An 18,451-nucleotide genomic window follows, 5' to 3' on the forward strand; every position below is an offset into this window, starting at 1 on the left:
AGCGGCTAAGCGGCCCCCTAGCCGGCGCGCGCGCGCCCCTCCTCCCGCGGAAGGCTCCCTCCGCCTCGGCTCTCCCTCCACCCCTCCTGCCGATACTGTACAACTAGTACACACACACACGGATCCGCCGCTGCCACTGCAGCTGCCATGGACATCAGCTAACACCACACACCCCGGCGCGCGCGCGCTCCCAGTCGCACCGCGCAGGAGTGGCCCCCGGCATCTCTACCCTCCTTCCCCACCCCCACCCACCCGCTCACCAGCTCCGCTATTGCTCGCTCAGGCTGCCGCCGCCGCCACAGCTCTCCTCTGCTGCGGGGCCACAGCCTTGAGTGTCATTCAAGGGACAGCACAACCTCACCCAAGCTCTCTTACCTCTGCCCAGCCATCCCTCTCATTCTTCCCCTTCCTCGTCCACACTCCATCCAAAGAAGAGGGAAAGCACCGGACAGAGAGGGGAGGAAGGCAAAGTCTGCGCTTCTCACCTCTTGGCCCCCTGGCTCCTCCATCCTCATTCTCTCAGCGCCAACACCCCTACACAAGAGGAACCGACCCCTCGGGAGCTGAGGCGACTCGCCCCACTGCCATGTCCAAAAGCTTGAAAAAGAAAAGCCATTGGATTAGCAAAGTCCATGAGAGTGTCATTGGCAGGAACCCGGAGGGCCAGCTGGGCTTTGAACTGAAGGGGGGCGCCGAGAATGGACAGTTCCCCTACCTGGGGGAAGTGAAGCCCGGCAAGGTGGCCTATGAGAGCGGCAGCAAGTTGGTGTCGGAGGAGCTGCTGCTGGAGGTGAATGAGACCCCCGTGGCGGGGCTCACCATCAGGGACGTGCTGGCCGTGATCAAACACTGCAAGGACCCCCTCCGGCTCAAGTGTGTCAAGCAAGGTGAGCGCCGCGGGGCTTTGCCAGGCGGTTGGATAGCTCCAAGCGCGGGGCAGTGGAAGGGTGGGCTCGCTGTGGAAGGGGGTGTGTTGCACGGGGGTGGGGTGAGGTCGCGAGAGTAGCGACGGAGCAAGTGAGCTTTGCGGAGGATGCGAATGGGGGGCTCAATGAAAGGGAGGGCAGGTTTCGGTGTGGCGTACAACTTTGTTTGTGCAGTTTACCTTCCACGGTGGAAGGTGCTTGGCCTTGTCTGACCTCAGAGGTGCGGGCAAGCTCCCGGGGCAAATTGAATGTGCGTCAGTGGCATCGCCCGCAGTGGATAAAGAGCTTTCAGAGAAGGGAGGGAGAGAGGAAGAAAGGAAGGAAGGAAAGAAGGAAGGAAAGTAGCAAAAAAAAAAAAAAAAAGAGGGAGAAAAGGAAGGAAGGAGCAACTTGAGGGTGCAGCGGCATCACCAGCAGGGCGGAAAGGAGCAGAAGGTGGCGGGGAGAGAGAACTACGCCCTCCCCCTACCCCACCCTGTTTGGGAAGCTGGACCGTGGTGGATGCCTTGCTCCTCAGCAGTCCCCTAAGGATCCCTGAGCCACTGCTTGACGGAGAAGGGAAGGGAACGATTGCTTTGGGCGCTTTGACCGGTCTTCCTTAACTTTTTCCCTGCTTCACTCCTCTGTCCCCCCTCCCCCGCCCACGGTCGTGTCATGTGGGCACCGCGCGTCACGTGCGCACTGACTAACTCGGGCGCTCACCCCGAGCTGGCCCGCAGGAGCAGACTGTGAAAGAAGGCGCAGCATTAGGAAGGGGTTCTAGTGCTGGGGTGCTGCGAGGAAAGAAATGGTTACCCGCATGTACTCTACCCAGGGCTTGTCCTCTTTGAGTGAGAGTCCTCTGTCGGACTGTCCTCTGGCTTCGGATTAGGGGAAGGGGGTCCTCATGTTTCTGAGGAGGAGTTCGATGGAAGCTCGGGCTTGCCACACAGATGAGCTTCCTTTGAATTGAAGTCTGTGATGGGGACTTAGGGAGACTGGGATCTTGCAGAACTCACACTCATTTTATCTTTGCTCGAAAGAAAATTATGGTCTTGAAAGAGGGAAGAGTGAGATAAAAGTTTCTTGTAAAGAGGACCACTTTAACTAGAATAAAGTATCGTACCTTTGTTGTCCACACGCGATTGCCTATGTTTATAGCTCACATGCACATTTCGTGTGTGGCATGTGTTTGTGTGCATATTCTTATCAAGGTGAAGGTTTGATGGAGGTTTTGCATTGTTTGCCCTGCCGAAAAGGTGGAATTGAGCATATCATTGCCTGCATTTTGAACAACCACTTCATCTTACTGCAAGAAACACTCCTAGGGAGATGTTCTTCTGTATAAAACCAGTTTTAAAAGTAAACAAGTGAAAACGATGTCTCAGGCAAAATTTCTTAATTGTCATGGAAGAACATGTTTTCATTAGAGATTCTTGAGTATTAATAACTGGTGACTTGAGAAAGGCTAATGTAAACAGAGCCTTGAAGGTCAGCCTTGCTCACTAGTGTGTGAAACTGAAGAGTATGAGTTAGGTAGGAAGACAAATAGAGTAGTTTAGTATTTTTCAAGATGACATACTGGAGGCTCAAATATAGGGAGTCAGGTTAACATATTTGTTGTCATAATACTATCTCATAAGTTCTGATTTGAATCCAAGAAATCCACTACTTAATTAAAGACCATGGTTTTATCAGTAACAAGCTTGGTATTCGTAGTAGAAAGTGGCTGCAAAGTCAAGGCATTGTTAAATTTGACTAATGATGGTACCCTAATGGGGGAGGTGATTGTCCTATTATAGTTTGCAACAATGACCACATTTTAATGTTGTATTTATTCTGAGCACTACCTTTTGAGATGGACCTTGGCAAAATATAACTCTAGCAAGAAGAATGTATACAGAAAATAAAGGGAGATTATTTGGTATTGTAGATAACTTCTATATAATCCAGGGGAAATATTTAACTTGTAAAAGTGAGGATATGAAAGCTATTATTAAATATTGAAAAGCTATCAGGTAAGAAAAGGAACTCTGACTATCCTGTGATACTGTAAGGACAAAACTAAGATGATTCTATCGGAATTTTTAAAGGATGAAGCATCTTTATCTTCATAAAGATGAGGTTTATAACAGCTTTCCAAAAATCTTATGAATTATTAATTCATAAGACACCCCATCATTGTGGGTGTTTATGAAGAGGCCAAAGTGACCATATGTCATGGATTCCTATGTAAGAGGGGGACCTAAGCTAGTTATTTAAATCTTGCCGTGATTCTCTCCAAGGTAGTCTCTGATCACTCAATTTCTGTATTATATTTTATTTGGAAAACTATTGCTTATAGAACTCCATGAAATGTATGCATTTGAAGTGATATTTAGGGGCAACGTTCATTTCATTCCGTGTTGACCTGAAGTTCCAGGCTCCGTTGGGTCATTGATGATTGATGCAGGTAATAATGTTCACAGAGCCCTCACAGGAGCCTGATTCACCTCCTGAGTCACTATTGACCAATAAGTAAGTAAGTAAGTAAATAAATAAATAAATAAAATCTTTTAGCTTTTGTGGAAAATATAATCCTCCTTTATATTCTTCTAAATAAGATAATTCATATATACTAATTGTTGAAATCATCCTTTCCCTTGTCAAATAATAAGTGCTTAGTTTATTTACCATTGTAAACAAAGTGAAATTTTCAGCACCTTAGATGTAGTGCCTGGGTGTCTTGGGTTTCACTAAAATTTCACTTGTTGAAAAAAATTTTATAAACTTTTGGGTCGGCAGATTTATTTCTAGAGAGACAATAAACTAGTATAGCTACAAAAGTTAAACATGGTTTGTTTAGCAGTTGTATTTTTTAAATATTAATGAGAATTGATTTTTGAGTATTTATTCAAACATTGGGTATTACATAGAAACTACATGCAAAATCAGTTAAACGTAGGGAGATTTTGCAAAGAAAATCAGACGTGAATAACAAGAATATTGATACAATGAACACCAGATACAATTTCATTGTTTACTCAATGTTTTCAAAAATTGTTTATTGATTGATTTGAGAGAGAAAGAGAAACATCAATTTCTTGTTCCACTTATTTATGCATTCGTTGGTTGATTCTTGTATGTGCCTGATTGGGGACCGAACCCAAAACCTTGGCTTATTGGGATGACACTCTAAGCAACTGAGCTTCCCGGCTAGGGTCTGTTTACTCAAATTTTATTTACTTGTTTGGCTACTTTTATATTAGAGAGTGTCATAATTTTAACTTTAATTTTAAAATAAGTTGAATTACTTGGATTTTAAGACATATTAGACAAAACAGATTGTTGTCCTACATTATTTAAATGTCTTTATAACCATTTTTAAAAACCACTTAATTAAATTCAGGGGATTCCCCCATTTAAAAAAAATCCTCATTGAAGATATGTGTATTGATATGAGAGAGAGAGAGAGAAAGATCAATGTGAGAGAGAAACATTGATCAGTTGCCTCCAGTTGCCTCCTGTACCACTGACCAGGGACCAAAGGTGTGTGCCCTGATAAGGAATTGAACCTGAACCTGCAAACTTTTTGATGCGTGGGATGATGCGCCAACTGCGCCACCTGGCCAGGGCAGGGAATTCACTTTCTGATGTAAGCTTTTTTTAATCCAGAGTGATGAGACCTATCAAAAATACCATTTATTGTCATGCCCAATTATTTTTCATAAACTATGGCTTTTAGTTTATAATAATAAACCTTCTTCACCAAAGTATTTCTAAATCAGTTCTGTTCTGTGATCTCATTAATGCAGCAGACCCAGTTGAGTGATTTTGAAATCTAGCTGAATTGCTAAAGGTTTTTTTTCTTCTTTTCTTTTTCTTATGTTTACCACCACTAGAGTTCACAAAAGTCAGCTACATAGATCATTGTGTCCTACATTCCTTACACTATGGCTGCTACTGCATCTAATATCACATGGGGACCTACATATCCTGGACTTATCAGCCCATTTAGGATCTCACAGTGGAAAATAAAAGGCAAAAAGTTTTCTAATTCTTGCCATGTAGAAGAAGGGCCAAATAAGGCCTTTGAAATTCAGTTCTGGAGAAGATGTACATGGCTCTCCCTCCTATTGCTCCTTTCAAAGGTGCCTTCAAAGGAAAGTAGAACTACATTTATTGAGTCATGCTTTCTTTTGATTGACATCAAGCTGGTAGACACAGTTAAACCTCTATGATTTTTATTTGGAAATGTAAAAACAAATTATGTCATATTTTCTCCAATAAAGATTAACTTTCTTCCATAGAAATTTAAGTTATGTGAATTTTATTGACTAGTAATAAAATTGGTTAAATGATTTGATCAGTTAATTATTTTAGAATAAATTGTATTTAATGTTTTGGAACAAGGTTTATGAGACAATAAACTTTGGATATAATTTCTGGAGAATGCTACTGTAGTTTTTTGTTACATGTACATAATTTAAATGATATGACTTTGAATATTAAAATTACTATTGGCTTTTTTATGTGTTTGTTTAGACTGAGAATAATCTCAGGGTGAAATTACAGCTAAAGTTATTTAAGTGCCATGATCTCTGCTCTTAACATTTATATTGTGCAATTTTTGACATATTTATTATATTCAATTTCCTTTGTAGTTGCTTGAAACTCACACATTCACTTCATAATGAGGAAAAAGTTTTTGCATTTGGCAACCGTGACTGCTTGAAAACAATGGCTTTCAAAAGCATTGCAGACCCTGGGTAAATTATCCTTCTAGAGATGAGATACATTAGTGGTTAGATGTACAGTCTCCCAAATAGACTGTCTGGGTCTGGATCCTGAGTATACCACTTAGTATTGGCTACATAAGCAAGTTATTTAGCCTGGGGTAGTAATAGTACCTTGGGAATATTACATAAGTCATGCATTTAAATGATGTGGTGTCTGGCAGATAAGTATTATTATGTAAATATTAGTAAATGTTATTCTGAATTTATTGGTTTGAGTTAGTGACATGTTAAAATGTTTTTAACTTTCAATATATTTTATTTTTAATTGAAGACTACTAGAAAAATATAAAATGATTTACTAATAATAGTATGAGTAATTTGCAAGTAATATTCTTGAGGTTTTTCTAAGTAAAATAAACGCTTTACTTTGAAAAGCATTAATGTGAAGAGTAATGCTGTTACGTGGAATGGAACATATTTTCACCTTTTAAAAATAACTCCCGCTGATGCTGCCTTTATGTAAAAGATCTGCTGTTTTATATTTATTTTATACTTTAGCCATTGTTTATTTTCACCCAGTAATTTATTCCCTGTGTACCTATATCTTTTCTCAGTTGGTGAATATATTGAGTAATTTACTCTAGGCTTGACAAGCATAGAAGTGCTATTAGAAGTCACTAGTTTTAAGTTTAGGAATTATTTATATTTCTTACACATGACTGTATTTACACGCCAGTATCATGTTTTAATGCAGAACTTTTACTTCTTGGCTAAAAATCTACCTCATAAAGAAGAGCAATAACAAAACTATTCACAAATGTTCACAGTCAACCATGTACAATAAAGAAAACGACATCAAAATTCATCAAGAAGATTACTTTGCATTTGTGAGGGTATCAGTAGTTCAACTTAAGTCCCTATATTAACACTTTCAAGAAGAAACAGCCAACAATATATTTATCACAAGCCCCCTCCCTGGAATTTTAGCATTTTAGTTGAATTAATCCCATTTTAGAATTCAACAGAAACCTCTACCTTGGAGCTCCAGTTTCTGCTATTAATTTTTTAAAATCTTTTTTAGCTACAATCTGGCTGCTTATCATGATAAGAAGCATGGGATAGATAGAGTCTTACAATTTTCTTAATATTATGAGTTTTTTAAGTTATTTATTTCATTCTATTCCCAACTTCCTCTCTTTCGTCTCCACTAAGGACTGATGTAATATTTCCTGTAATAAAAATAAATTACATTGTTACATAGACAATTTGGTGATCGGTTTGTAATTACTGAATACTTGCACAGGGATATGCGTCTGCTAAACACTGTTGTAAAGTACACATATTATTACAGAGAATTTGTAATTGCTTCCATACTTGCATTTTATTGTCATGTTAACTCTTTTATAAAAGACTTCATTTAGAGATCAATTTTCATTAAAAGTTTTAAAAATTTGTGTTACGTTTAATATACAGTATTAACTGTTTTATATAGTCTAGAAGAAACAGAATAGGTTTCCTTTTTTATTTTTAAATCCTCACCTGAGAATATGTGTGTTGATTTTAGAGAGAGGAAGGGAAGGTGGGAGAGAGAGAGAGAGAAAGAGAGGGAGGGAGAAAGAAACATCATTGTGAGAGAGAAACATGTGTAGGTTGCTTCCTGTCAGCACCCTGATGAGGATTGAACTTGCAACCTAGGTACGTTTATTGCAACCTTTTGGCACATGGGATGATGCTTCAACCAGCTGAGCCACCTGGCCAAGGCAACAGTTCCCTTTTTTGACAAGTGGTTGAATAGTAACTCAAATGCATCCAATAAATCTACTTTCAAAGAACTAGTAGGCCAATGAGTGTATATTAATTAGCAACATACCCTAACTTGTCAAAGTCCAATTAGCTGGACGGCAAGTGCGAACAAATTCCGCAGATATAAAATGTCCAAAGCTGCATCTGTGAAGCATTCTAATCAGTCCACAGTTGACCCCTGTTTCCATTTCTTTGCAGTCTGTGATGTAAAGGTATTAAAGCAACTCTTAGTTAGACAAAGTTTATTTTTAAAATAGCAGGAATTTAGGCTTAAAGGGTCATTAAAACCTCCCATAGCCTTGGCTTATTTCCCAAATAACTTGAACATGAATAACTGTAATCTTATCTTTCTAGCAAGGCCAGGTGCTTAGTGGGTGGCCATTTTGTTGGTGTTGGGACTGGAGCTGAAAGAGACAGAAAGAAGTCTGTCCCCCTCTGAAAGAGCAAGAATGTTATCAAGATTTCTTACCCATCTGCAATTCAAACACTAAAACTTTCTTTCTTAGTTTTTCTTCTGAAGCATTATCTACAGCTGGACTTTTGGTTGGAATTACCCATGCTTTCCTTTTCTTCATTTCAGTGTGGGAGAGTCATTCTAACATCAGATTTGTTCTGCTTCTTAGTACATGGAACACATGCTCATACACACCTGTGACTGGGCACACACACACATTTTTCAAACACTAAGCTTCAGTGCTAGTTTTTAAATCAAAAGTCCCAGAAAGGCATTTATGCATGTGAGGATACAATCTTATTTTATGGAAAGAGTTACATAAAATTATTTAATATGTGATAAATCTAGGCGAAAAGCTTGATAGTCACTTATTAATTTTAACTGTGAGTGGTATTTTTAACCCTTATTAGCTCTGATGAGAAACCATAAAGACATAATGAAATCAAGTAACCAGATGATTTCTCTATTTGATTTATATTAATTAAGAAGTGATAATAAGAGGTCAGGTTAGTGGTTTTGATTTTGGTTATTTTTATTTACAATGCTAAGTGGCTGGTGGATTACATAATATCTAGATAATGTCCTAATGTTAATGTAACCAAAGAATAAGCAAAGAAAAAGGCATGAACTTGATAACACATTTGCAGAGTACTTTAAACTTTTATTGGTTTAGCTGTGTAAGAGAATGAGAGGACTGGATCCAACATACTATAAATATATGGTATATTGCATTTGAAAGAAATTTATTTTAAAATAAGTCACAGTCATGTGCCACATAATAATGTTCCATTAATGTTAGTGGGCACATATGACAGTGGTCCCGTAAAATTGTAGTAGAAATGAAAAGTTCCTATTACCTAGTGACGTCATAGCTGTCATAACATTGCAGAGCAAAGCATTACTCATATGTTTGTGGTGATGCTGGTATAAACTAATCAACTGCACTGCCAGTCGTGTAAAAGTACAGCATATACAATTACAGTAGTAAACTATACCATTTAGGTTGTGTAAGTAGAATCTGTAACATTCACACGATGATGAAATTGCCTAACAACGCATTTCTCGGAACATATCCGTGTCATTAAGCAGCTCATGACTAAATAATGCTTAACTTATAAATGTTTAGCTAAAATACAGGTGCTGGTATTGCCTACTGTGAAATAAAAAAAAAATCTAGAAAAATGAAGTTTTATTAACATAGAACCTAAGAGGTTTTGCTATGAAATGGAAAACATAATATTTTGAATTATAAATGTTTTCAATTTAAAGCCATTTTCCATACATCAAATTAATTTGTTATGGAGTGACACTGTATATGAATTTATAAAGTATATATATATATAACATAAAACCTAATAAAAACTATGTAAAATTAATGATATCTTTGATAGCCCAAACAATATGCTAACCTACTGTATGAATCAATAAAATGCCCTTTTATATCTTCATGTCAAATCTCCCTTTTAAAATTAATTGGAAAATCTTCTTTATCTAGTGTGAAGAGCATATGACACCCTTTATCCTTAGAGAAATTGATTCTTTTAGCATTGACTAAGGCGATGCTTTGCTTTGCTTTGGTTGAACATGCTTTCAGACGGACTTCAGAAGGCCACAAAGTTATTAGAGATATTGTTGGTTGCCAGCTTGGAATGCATTTCTCCTTCTCCCCCTCCTTACAGAAGGCCAGTGTTGCTCAAGTATACACATGTTGATGTGTTCTTATGCCATGTGTTTTGTATCAGGTTGGCCTCATCCCAAGGGGGTGAACTTAGACTAGTCTAAAGCAAGCAAGGTAATTCCAGCTATTTGCCAGTGATTGTTTTAGGAAATGTCTTAAAACCCAGTTGTAAGAAGTGAAAAGTAATGTGAGTCTGTTGCAGACCTTCTTAGAACTTTTTTAGTTCTAAAATAAGGTCCGAAACAGATCTATTCACTTTTCTGTCTGTGAAAGTTGCCGCACATGACAGTACTTCCTGCAGCAACTACGGGTTTTACCCACTATCTGAAAGCAGAGGCTTTCTGTGAAAACTTTTGTAAGCCAAAAAGTGTGAGCTTAAGGGACAATTACATTAATTTATATGGATTTTTTTTCAGTGTTCTCAGATCCAATATTCAATTCATGCATACCATGTATTTCATTCATCACTATTGAAACACTTTATTATGTCTGGTTTTATACTAAGTATAACACCCTTAGGAGTTCTTTTAGGCTTTTCTGATACCCTTGGGCATATCTTATTAATGGAGGCACAAAATAAGCTGAGTTAAAGCACAGAAGCTCACAGACACAGTTCAAAGCTATGGTGTCTTGATGCTGAGATGCTGAGTGTAGTTCCCAGGGAAGGAGCTTGGTGGTGCCACTCCCGCTGCTCTGGATGCGCGCTGCCTCTGTAACATCTGGCTGAAAAACAGTGAGCTTTGTTTTTGCTTTCCACCTTTTTTTTTTTTTTGTAAAAGTGAAAATGTCTTCCGATTTCTTTTGGGTACTGAAAACAGGTACTAATCTATGAGTCTTTCCTAAAAGTGATGTGGCATAATACAAACTTTTGAAAAGTAGAAGATATCTGTGTAACCATCATGTGATCATAAGGAGAATTAGCCGATAGATTGAGAAAGGCAGAACAGTGTGATTAAAAACTGGTGGCCCCTTGATGAATTGCTAAAATAATGAACACAGATCTAGTCCTATCTCAGGACTTCTTGTTATTGCGGTAAGAGTATATAAAATAGTTTAAGCTGTTTAGTTTGAGTTTTCTGTTGTTTTGCAGTCAAATCTTCTGCTTGATATAACTGTAAAATAGTATAAAAATTTTTATTTTATTCCTACCTTATTGTTTTGGAGGGCATTGGTGAAAATTTCTCAAAAAGAGGAATATGTGAATATTTAAAGAATAAATCAAGATGTATTTTTTTTTTACACAAACTTGGTTAAGTTCTACATATGTCTCCATTACCTCATTCGGTATTGCTGTGGTTAGATTTCTGTTTTAAATTCCAGAAAATTTTTACCATTCTGAAGTTAAATGTGTAGGACATAATTAAGAAATAAGATCAGCTACAAAAATATACCCTCAATGCATGCCAAAGCCAACTTGAAATATTTTTGAATTATATAGTGTTTACAACTGTCTGTGCCATTGATCCAGGAGTGTACATAATTATAAACTGACTCAGCAAAAATGTCCCAACTCCATTTTTCCAGAGCTGGAATTCATTTACTTATTTTTCAACAAACATTTATTGGTAACCTATTCTCTAGCAGGTATTGGAGTAGTGACTGGTTATGAAAAGGTGAATAACTCTTCATCAAGATACCATCTACACCACAGGCGGCAAACACAGGCCTGAGGGCCAGATCCGGCCCTCTACTTGGTCTTATCTGGCCCAGCACCTTGTTTCTACCCAGCGGCAGCGCTGAGCTCCTTGCCCCTACTTAAGGAGTAGTTGTATTTATACAGTCCTAAAGTTACATTCGGCCCTTTGAAGGCAACCACGAGGCTGATGTAGCCCCGGGTGAAAATGAGTTTGACACCCCTGATCTATACCCTTAAGTAGTTCATCTTGAAGTACATTTGTGTGACCTGAGTCAAAAGTTAATATGTAGAAGTTTCTTTTATCTTTTAAAGATATCTTCCATGATAGAATCATAATAAAACTTTTTTTTTTTTAAAAAAAGCATTTTGGAGAAGAAATATGGGCTAGGAGGTCTCAGTATTCTATATCCTGAATTGTAGTTTAAGTAGCCACATACACTCTGCATGTATATATTGCTAATGTTGTGCTTATGTTCCAGGCACAGTGCCGTATAATGACCATAGGAAGTTGTATAAATCTTGATCCTACCCCTGGAGTTTCACAGTTCAGGATAACAGTCAAGAGCATGGAGCTTCGGAGACAAACAAGTGTGGATTCCAATCACAGCACTGCCTAGATGTAAATTCAACAAATTATTTTACATATGAGTTTCATGCTTTGCAAAATAAGAATCATTACAACACATACAACATAAAGGTATTATAAGGAGTAAATCTTATATTATCTACACCAAACTTAGCTCAGGGCCTGGAGTATAGAATAGGCTCAATATAGCTTATAAAAATATATGTAATGTTTGCTATTATTATATGTACTATATATTACTATTTTATTTGGTTTAGTAATTACTATAAACAAGAATTTTTCAATTTAATAAATGTTTTAAGAGACCTGTGACTAGTAGAAGGGCAGCTGGTCTCTCCTAGTGTTTCAGGCAACAGTTCACCGAAAAGAGAATACTTGAGTAGGGAGGTCAGGCAGAAAATGTAGAACTCTTCTAGATAAAGCAAGGAGGCATTGATTTGGAGCTTTTCAGGGAATATGGTGAAGAGTTTCCAAGTACTAAAGCCGGAGTTTAATATAGGCAGTAGTAACAAATGAGTTTGAGAGATTAGATGTGGGCCAAACCATAATATAGAACTGAAAGGTGAGCCGCTGAGTATTATTATTATTCTTACTATTATTGTCATCAAATGTTTGTGCAGTGCTTACTATATGTCAGGCAGTGCTCTAAAGACTTCACATAAATGTTAATTTATTTAATCCTCATCTTATTCTACAAGGTAGGTATTATCATTAATCCCACTTTGCATATAAGAGAACTGAAGTCTAGAGAGTTTAAGAAACTTGCACAAAGCCACACAATAATCAGCAGAGCCAGCATTCAGACCCACTTAAGCTCTATAGTAGCTTGCCTCTCCGTGCTTGAAAGGTTTTGAGAACAGAATTGACAAGGTCATATTTGTCCATAGTTTTCCCAGTGAGGGGAGATGTAGGCAACATTTTGTGGAACACATGTAGACGGTGAAGAGACTTAAAGGAGGTGGAAGATTCAGGCAGGAAGCCCAATTAAGAGGCTACAGAATTATCCAGAGGAGATATTTTAAGGTCCTGAACTATAACATGATGGTGGCAATGGGAAAGAGGTGCCTGAGTCAAGAAATATGTAGGTGGTAAATATGCAGATGGTACATATGATTGGATAGGGACAAAGAAAACTAAGGAGCAGATTTTGGTGGAAAGTAATTCCATTTTGGATATAAGTAATGTGAGTTACCTGGAAAGAATTTAAGTGGTAGGCATCTGAATGTGCCAGTCTTAAATTTATGAGTGATTAGGGCTGATTGTGCAGATTAGGGAATATGAGATTATCCAATGATAAAATGTAAAGGCAAAAAGAACAAAAAAATGCTGTGGCATCTATATTTGAGGAAAAGTCATGGGAACCCAGGAAGGAAGCTAAGACTATTAACAAAGCAGTCTTAATATTAGTGAGTGGTCAGCGCTTAAAAACACAATAGAGTGGTTAGAAAGATGACGTCTGTAACATTTCCACTGCATTTGGCAAAAGTGGAGATCATTTTGTTTGGTGTCATTTTATTGGAGTGGATGGTGCAGAAAAGCCAGATGTCACAGGGTTGAAGAGTGAATAGTAAGAAAATGGAAATAGCATCTGCATTCTGCTCCTTCAAGAAGCTTGCTTGTTAATAAAGGGTAATGGACATGCTCTAAGGGTGTGCGTGGTTAAGAATGGTAGGTGTGTGTGTATGTGTTGTGATAGAAGTAACTTGAACATTATTTTCTGTATTTGTCACATAAATATAATTTATTCTATATTAGCATATATATAGCATAGATATATATACACATACATATATTTAGCATCTATATATAAGTAAAAATATATATAAGTAAATATATATATGTGTATATATATATATATATATAAATATAAATGAAAGCTGGGTCCTGAGAATAAATGAATAATAAGGGTCAGATCCTACCCTCCAAGAATACAAAGTAGAAGGAGAGGCAATCATGTACCTAGCTAACCTTAAAATAATGAGCTTTAATGGAATGTTGCAGAAAGAAACATACTGCTTTAGAGCACATAAGAGGGGAAGGAAGAAGCTGAGGAGTATGATATAAAGACTATGGATCCAAGAATAAAAGGATTTACAAATTTCAGTCCCAATTTCATTGCTATCTGTTCCTTGTGGGAGAAATAGCTTTCTCTGAGCCTTAGTTAACTCATGTTACAAGATGGTTGTTAGAATCAAAGAAGATAATTCATGTGGAAATGTTTTGTAAAACATTTATTGCAGTCCAGTTAGAAATGTTATTACTTAGAGATGGGAAATTGCAAGGGGGTTAGTGGGGGAGTTCAGGAGGAGTAGTGTGGAAAGCTGAGAGAAGATTATGACCAAAGGTGGGACAAGTGAAAATTACCCTCTTGTGCAGAGAGCTAAATACAAATCAGTGAAACCAGAGAAGAGGATACCTGAAAATTTTTTTCAGAAAGGAAACTTGGAATCATATCAGGGATAAAAACCTTAAATGAAATCTAAAGAGTTTGGGATTGTTCTCTAGATGATAAATTCACTGAAGGTGTTTGAACACGGGGGAAGCATAATCAAAATGGCTGGGGTTGTTTGTTTCTATTTTTTGGGGGTGGGGAGCAGGAAGGAAATGAGGTATATGTTGGATGGAGAAGACACAGAGCAAGTCCTAAGATCTGGTATTAGTAGTGAGAATGGTGGGACGTGAATTTGGGGGATAACTTAGAGACAGGGTAAATACAAATTTATATTCAATTGAATGGGAGATAGTGATGAAGGGGAGACAGGAGTGAAATATAACTCTGAGGTTTCTGACATGGAGGAGGGTGTGTGGAGCAGATGAAGATGCTATTAAGTAGAGATTAAAATTTAATCTACAGGGAAATGGCTTCAGGCTGTTCTAGAAATTGAAAATTGCTATCTTTTACAACTGCAGAAGAAGCTGCAGGATACGTTCAGTATATTTTGGCTTTTAGTAAATATGTAATATGATTATATTCATGAGATATTTATCACTGATTTTTAAAAATAATTTAGACTGGGCATTGGAGTTAGAAATAGTGAGTTAATAAAATTTATAAAATGGTTTATATTTTTATTTTTATCATATTTTTGTATATTTATCATATTTTATCATATTTTTTGCTTCAATTGATATTATTTAAAGAACAGAGTGAGTGAAGAAAATCAGTGCCAGGGAATACAGTGTGTTTTAAGTGAATGGAAGATAGCAGAATTCTGATTTTCAAAGATTGTCAGTCAAGTACATCTAGAACTCAAAAAGAATCGTTGGGGCTGTAGACTGGAGAGTTGATTGATACTGTTTTAACAGTGATAGTTGTAGCCCTTCAAGGGGCTATGGTCCTCTTAGGAGAGCATTGAGAGTGAGAAGAAGCCAAGAGTGGGAATTTGAGGAATGCCTACATTTAATAGGCCTGCATACATATTCCTCTTAGTACTTATAATTTAGTGGAGGAGGGAAGAGGAAACATACATCTTTAATAATGTGCAGACCAATCTTCTTAAATTGGCTTCTTCTTAATGTGTATCATATGGGATATATTTATCATATATTGGTTTTTAATGTTAATATATCACTGTTAAGCACTGAAGGTAATGTTTCTGTTTTATTAGCAAGTCAAATACAAATAATAACGGTGAAAACTCTGTCTTCAGCAGTGCTGCCTTTATTAGCTGCATGTTTTTGGTCCTAATTGAAAAGTTGCAGAAACTGAACACTGCCTCACTCTTTGATTCTGTGAGGCACCATTCTGAGACCAGACTCGGACCATTGTTGTGATGCTCTGGGCTATATTTGGAGTAAACCCTGAAAATGCAAACTCTTCTCTAAGTTGTACTAGACATTCTTCATTTAGACTAGGTTTGTCATGAATTACCTTCCTCTAACATTTACCATTATTCAAATGTTCCTAAATGTCAGTGGTTGTAAAAAGCATCTTATTGAACACTCAGAATTTTAATTATTTCTTGTAGGTAGTCCATCTAGTTCAAGGTCCCTGAAGTGAAGTATGAAATATTTTGAATTGTGTTATATAATTTTGTTAGAAATTAAAAGAATACCATATATTATACCCCAATATCTCGAGTCTATTTATTTTTTAGGATTGATAAGAATTAGATCTAGATTTTCCTGTTTCTAAATTATCACAAGATATTTACTCATTTTTATTTGCTATAACAATGATTTGCCAGTAAAGTTATCAAATATGTCACTTGCACTAGGCCTGGAATTATCAAAGGTGGGGAGAGCATCTAATTTATACATATTTCCATGATACCTGGAATGATGCCTGAAAATATGTAGAATGTTTAGAAAACATTGGTTGACTGGATGATAAAAGTCATCAATCTCTGTAATATTTGATTTATTTGAAAAACACTGTATTGATCAGGGTTCTCCAGAGAGAGAGAATGACCGACTGATTTGTCATAAGGAACTGGCTCACATGGTTATGGTGCTGACAAGCCCTGAGACATGCAGAGTGAGTCAGCAAACTGGAGACTCAGGAGAGCTGACGGTGTAGTTCTAATCCAGAGGCCGCCAGTCCTAAGGCCCCAGAAGAGCCAGTGTTTTGTTTTAAATTCTAAGGAGGAAAATAATTGATATCCCATTTCAAACACAGGGAGGAAGAATTCTCCCTCTCTTGGGGCAGCATTTTTGTTCTTTCAGACCTTCAACAGATTGGATGAGGCCCACCAATTTTACAGAAGAAAATCTTCTTTATTCAATCTGTTGGTTTGAATGTTAATCTCATCTCAAAACACCTTCATAGATATTACAACCAAAAAAATGTTTGACAAATATCTGGGATCCTCATGACCCAATCATGTTAATACATAAATTAACCAACACACATTAACAACCTCTGTCTATAATAAAAACCATTATAAAGATAACCACTTTAGCTTACAGTTATACTCTTACAATATTTTAAAACATTTCAAATAATTTCTTTTTGGATATATTTACAGCTCTCTGTCTTATGCTATGGTAGATTTTTGGCAGTGTGATCACTACCTACCTCATCCATTATTGGAGTCACTTCACTTAAAGCATTTTTTTTCCCAAAATATGCCTTATTTTATTTTGGAATACATTCTTGCTCATAATTTACCTAAATTATACTTTTTCTAGTTTATTCAGTATCCTTTTTATCCTTACGCTGAAACTGTTTTGAAAGCAATCTATTTCTGTTGAATTTAAAAGTTATATGTTAAATAGTTTAGCAGTGAGTAACCCCTACCTACTTGATTCAAAACAGTATAAGCCCTGTAAAAAGCCAGGTTGCTGACTCAATTGCCCATCAACATTTAAGAGAGTGGAGAAGCAGAATGACATTGCCATAGACCTCTAGTATCAAAAGGCAGCTTACAAGTTTAGTTAGAATAAGAGATTTTTTTATTGGGAGAATTAAATTGGCTCTTTTGCTCCAAATGAGAGGTTTTCATTTAGAATGAGAATTGTTTCAGGCTGTTTGAGAAGAGAAAATTGTTCTATTTGAGAAGTAAGGAAAATGTAGATGTGGTAGATTAAGTAGTTCATAGTAAATTAGTAATAAAATGGTATTCATGTGCCATTCTTTAAAAAATACATTTAAATTGCCTGAGTAATCAGAAATAAGAGCTCATTCAGCCAAGGAAAATATGGTACCCATTTTTATATTATAAATATATTTTCCCTTTTCTTTGTTCTACTTGATATTTTGATATATTTGGTTGGTAGGTAAATCAGCTAATTTTTATATTTTTTAAAATGTAAACATTAGTGTGACATCCTCTGAAGTTATTAATGTTGAACTTAAAAGTTCATGTTCAACTTAGCCCTGAAATGAAAACATTGCTGAATTTACATAGGGGCATTGAATAAAAAATATAGAGTAATAATAAGCACTTATATTGACCACTTAGTATGTTCTGGTCATATGTAGTATCTCATTAACCAATTTATTAAAAAGGGAGGCTCAAATTGTACAGACAAGAAATAGTTGACTCCTGAACAATATGGGTTTGAACTTCATAGGTCCGGTTACATGTGAACTTTTTTCAATAAGTTCTATAAATCTATTTTCTTTTCCTTATGATTTTTAAAAATTAAAAAAAAATTTATTCAATTACAATTATCTGCATTTTCTCCCCATCCCTTATGGTTTTCTTAGTAATATTTTCTATTTCTAGCTCATTTCATGATAATAACATAGCATATAATACATATGACATATAAAATATGTGTTAATTTACATTTTATGTTTTTGATAAAACTTCTGGTCAATAACAGGCTATTAGTAGTTAAGTTTTGGGGCTGTCAAAAGTTACCTGCAGATTTTTGTACAAACATGTGCAAATTGTTTTTGGTTTGTTTGTGCAGATTGTACAAACGTGACTTACCTTTGCCTTACCACAGACCTCACTGCCACACCTTGTAACTGTTTTTTACTTTCATGTTTTAGATTAGTCTCATTTGGGGGTATAAAAATATGTAGCCTGTTCAACATGTAAACTTTAACCTTGCATTCAATTTAAGGGTCTCCTGTGTTCCTTATTAATTAATTAATTAATTTTTATTATTGTTGACAAAAATATATTATTTTCATGTAAGCAATATAGTGATTCTGTGTTTATACAGAGAGGAGCAAAAGTGGGTTTATAGTTGTTTATACGGAAAATAATACAATAATT

The 18,451-nt window shown here is 36.6% G+C and overlaps 1 protein-coding gene across 1 annotated transcript in view; it reads left to right on the forward strand.

Annotated features, from left to right (window-relative positions):
- Positions 1-376: 376 nt before the first annotated feature.
- The window catches only part of MAGI2 (membrane associated guanylate kinase, WW and PDZ domain containing 2), a 1,366,741-nt gene continuing 1,348,666 nt past the window's right edge, over positions 377-18,451 (forward strand). The window contains 1 exon segment of the mRNA XM_053926810.1: positions 377-887. Coding sequence (XP_053782785.1) covers positions 587-887 — 301 coding nt within the window. The 5' untranslated portion in view covers positions 377-586.

Source organism: Desmodus rotundus, chromosome 6 (genome assembly GCF_022682495.2).
Source record: "Desmodus rotundus isolate HL8 chromosome 6, HLdesRot8A.1, whole genome shotgun sequence".
In the NCBI taxonomy this organism is placed as follows: domain Eukaryota; kingdom Metazoa; phylum Chordata; class Mammalia; order Chiroptera; family Phyllostomidae; genus Desmodus; species Desmodus rotundus.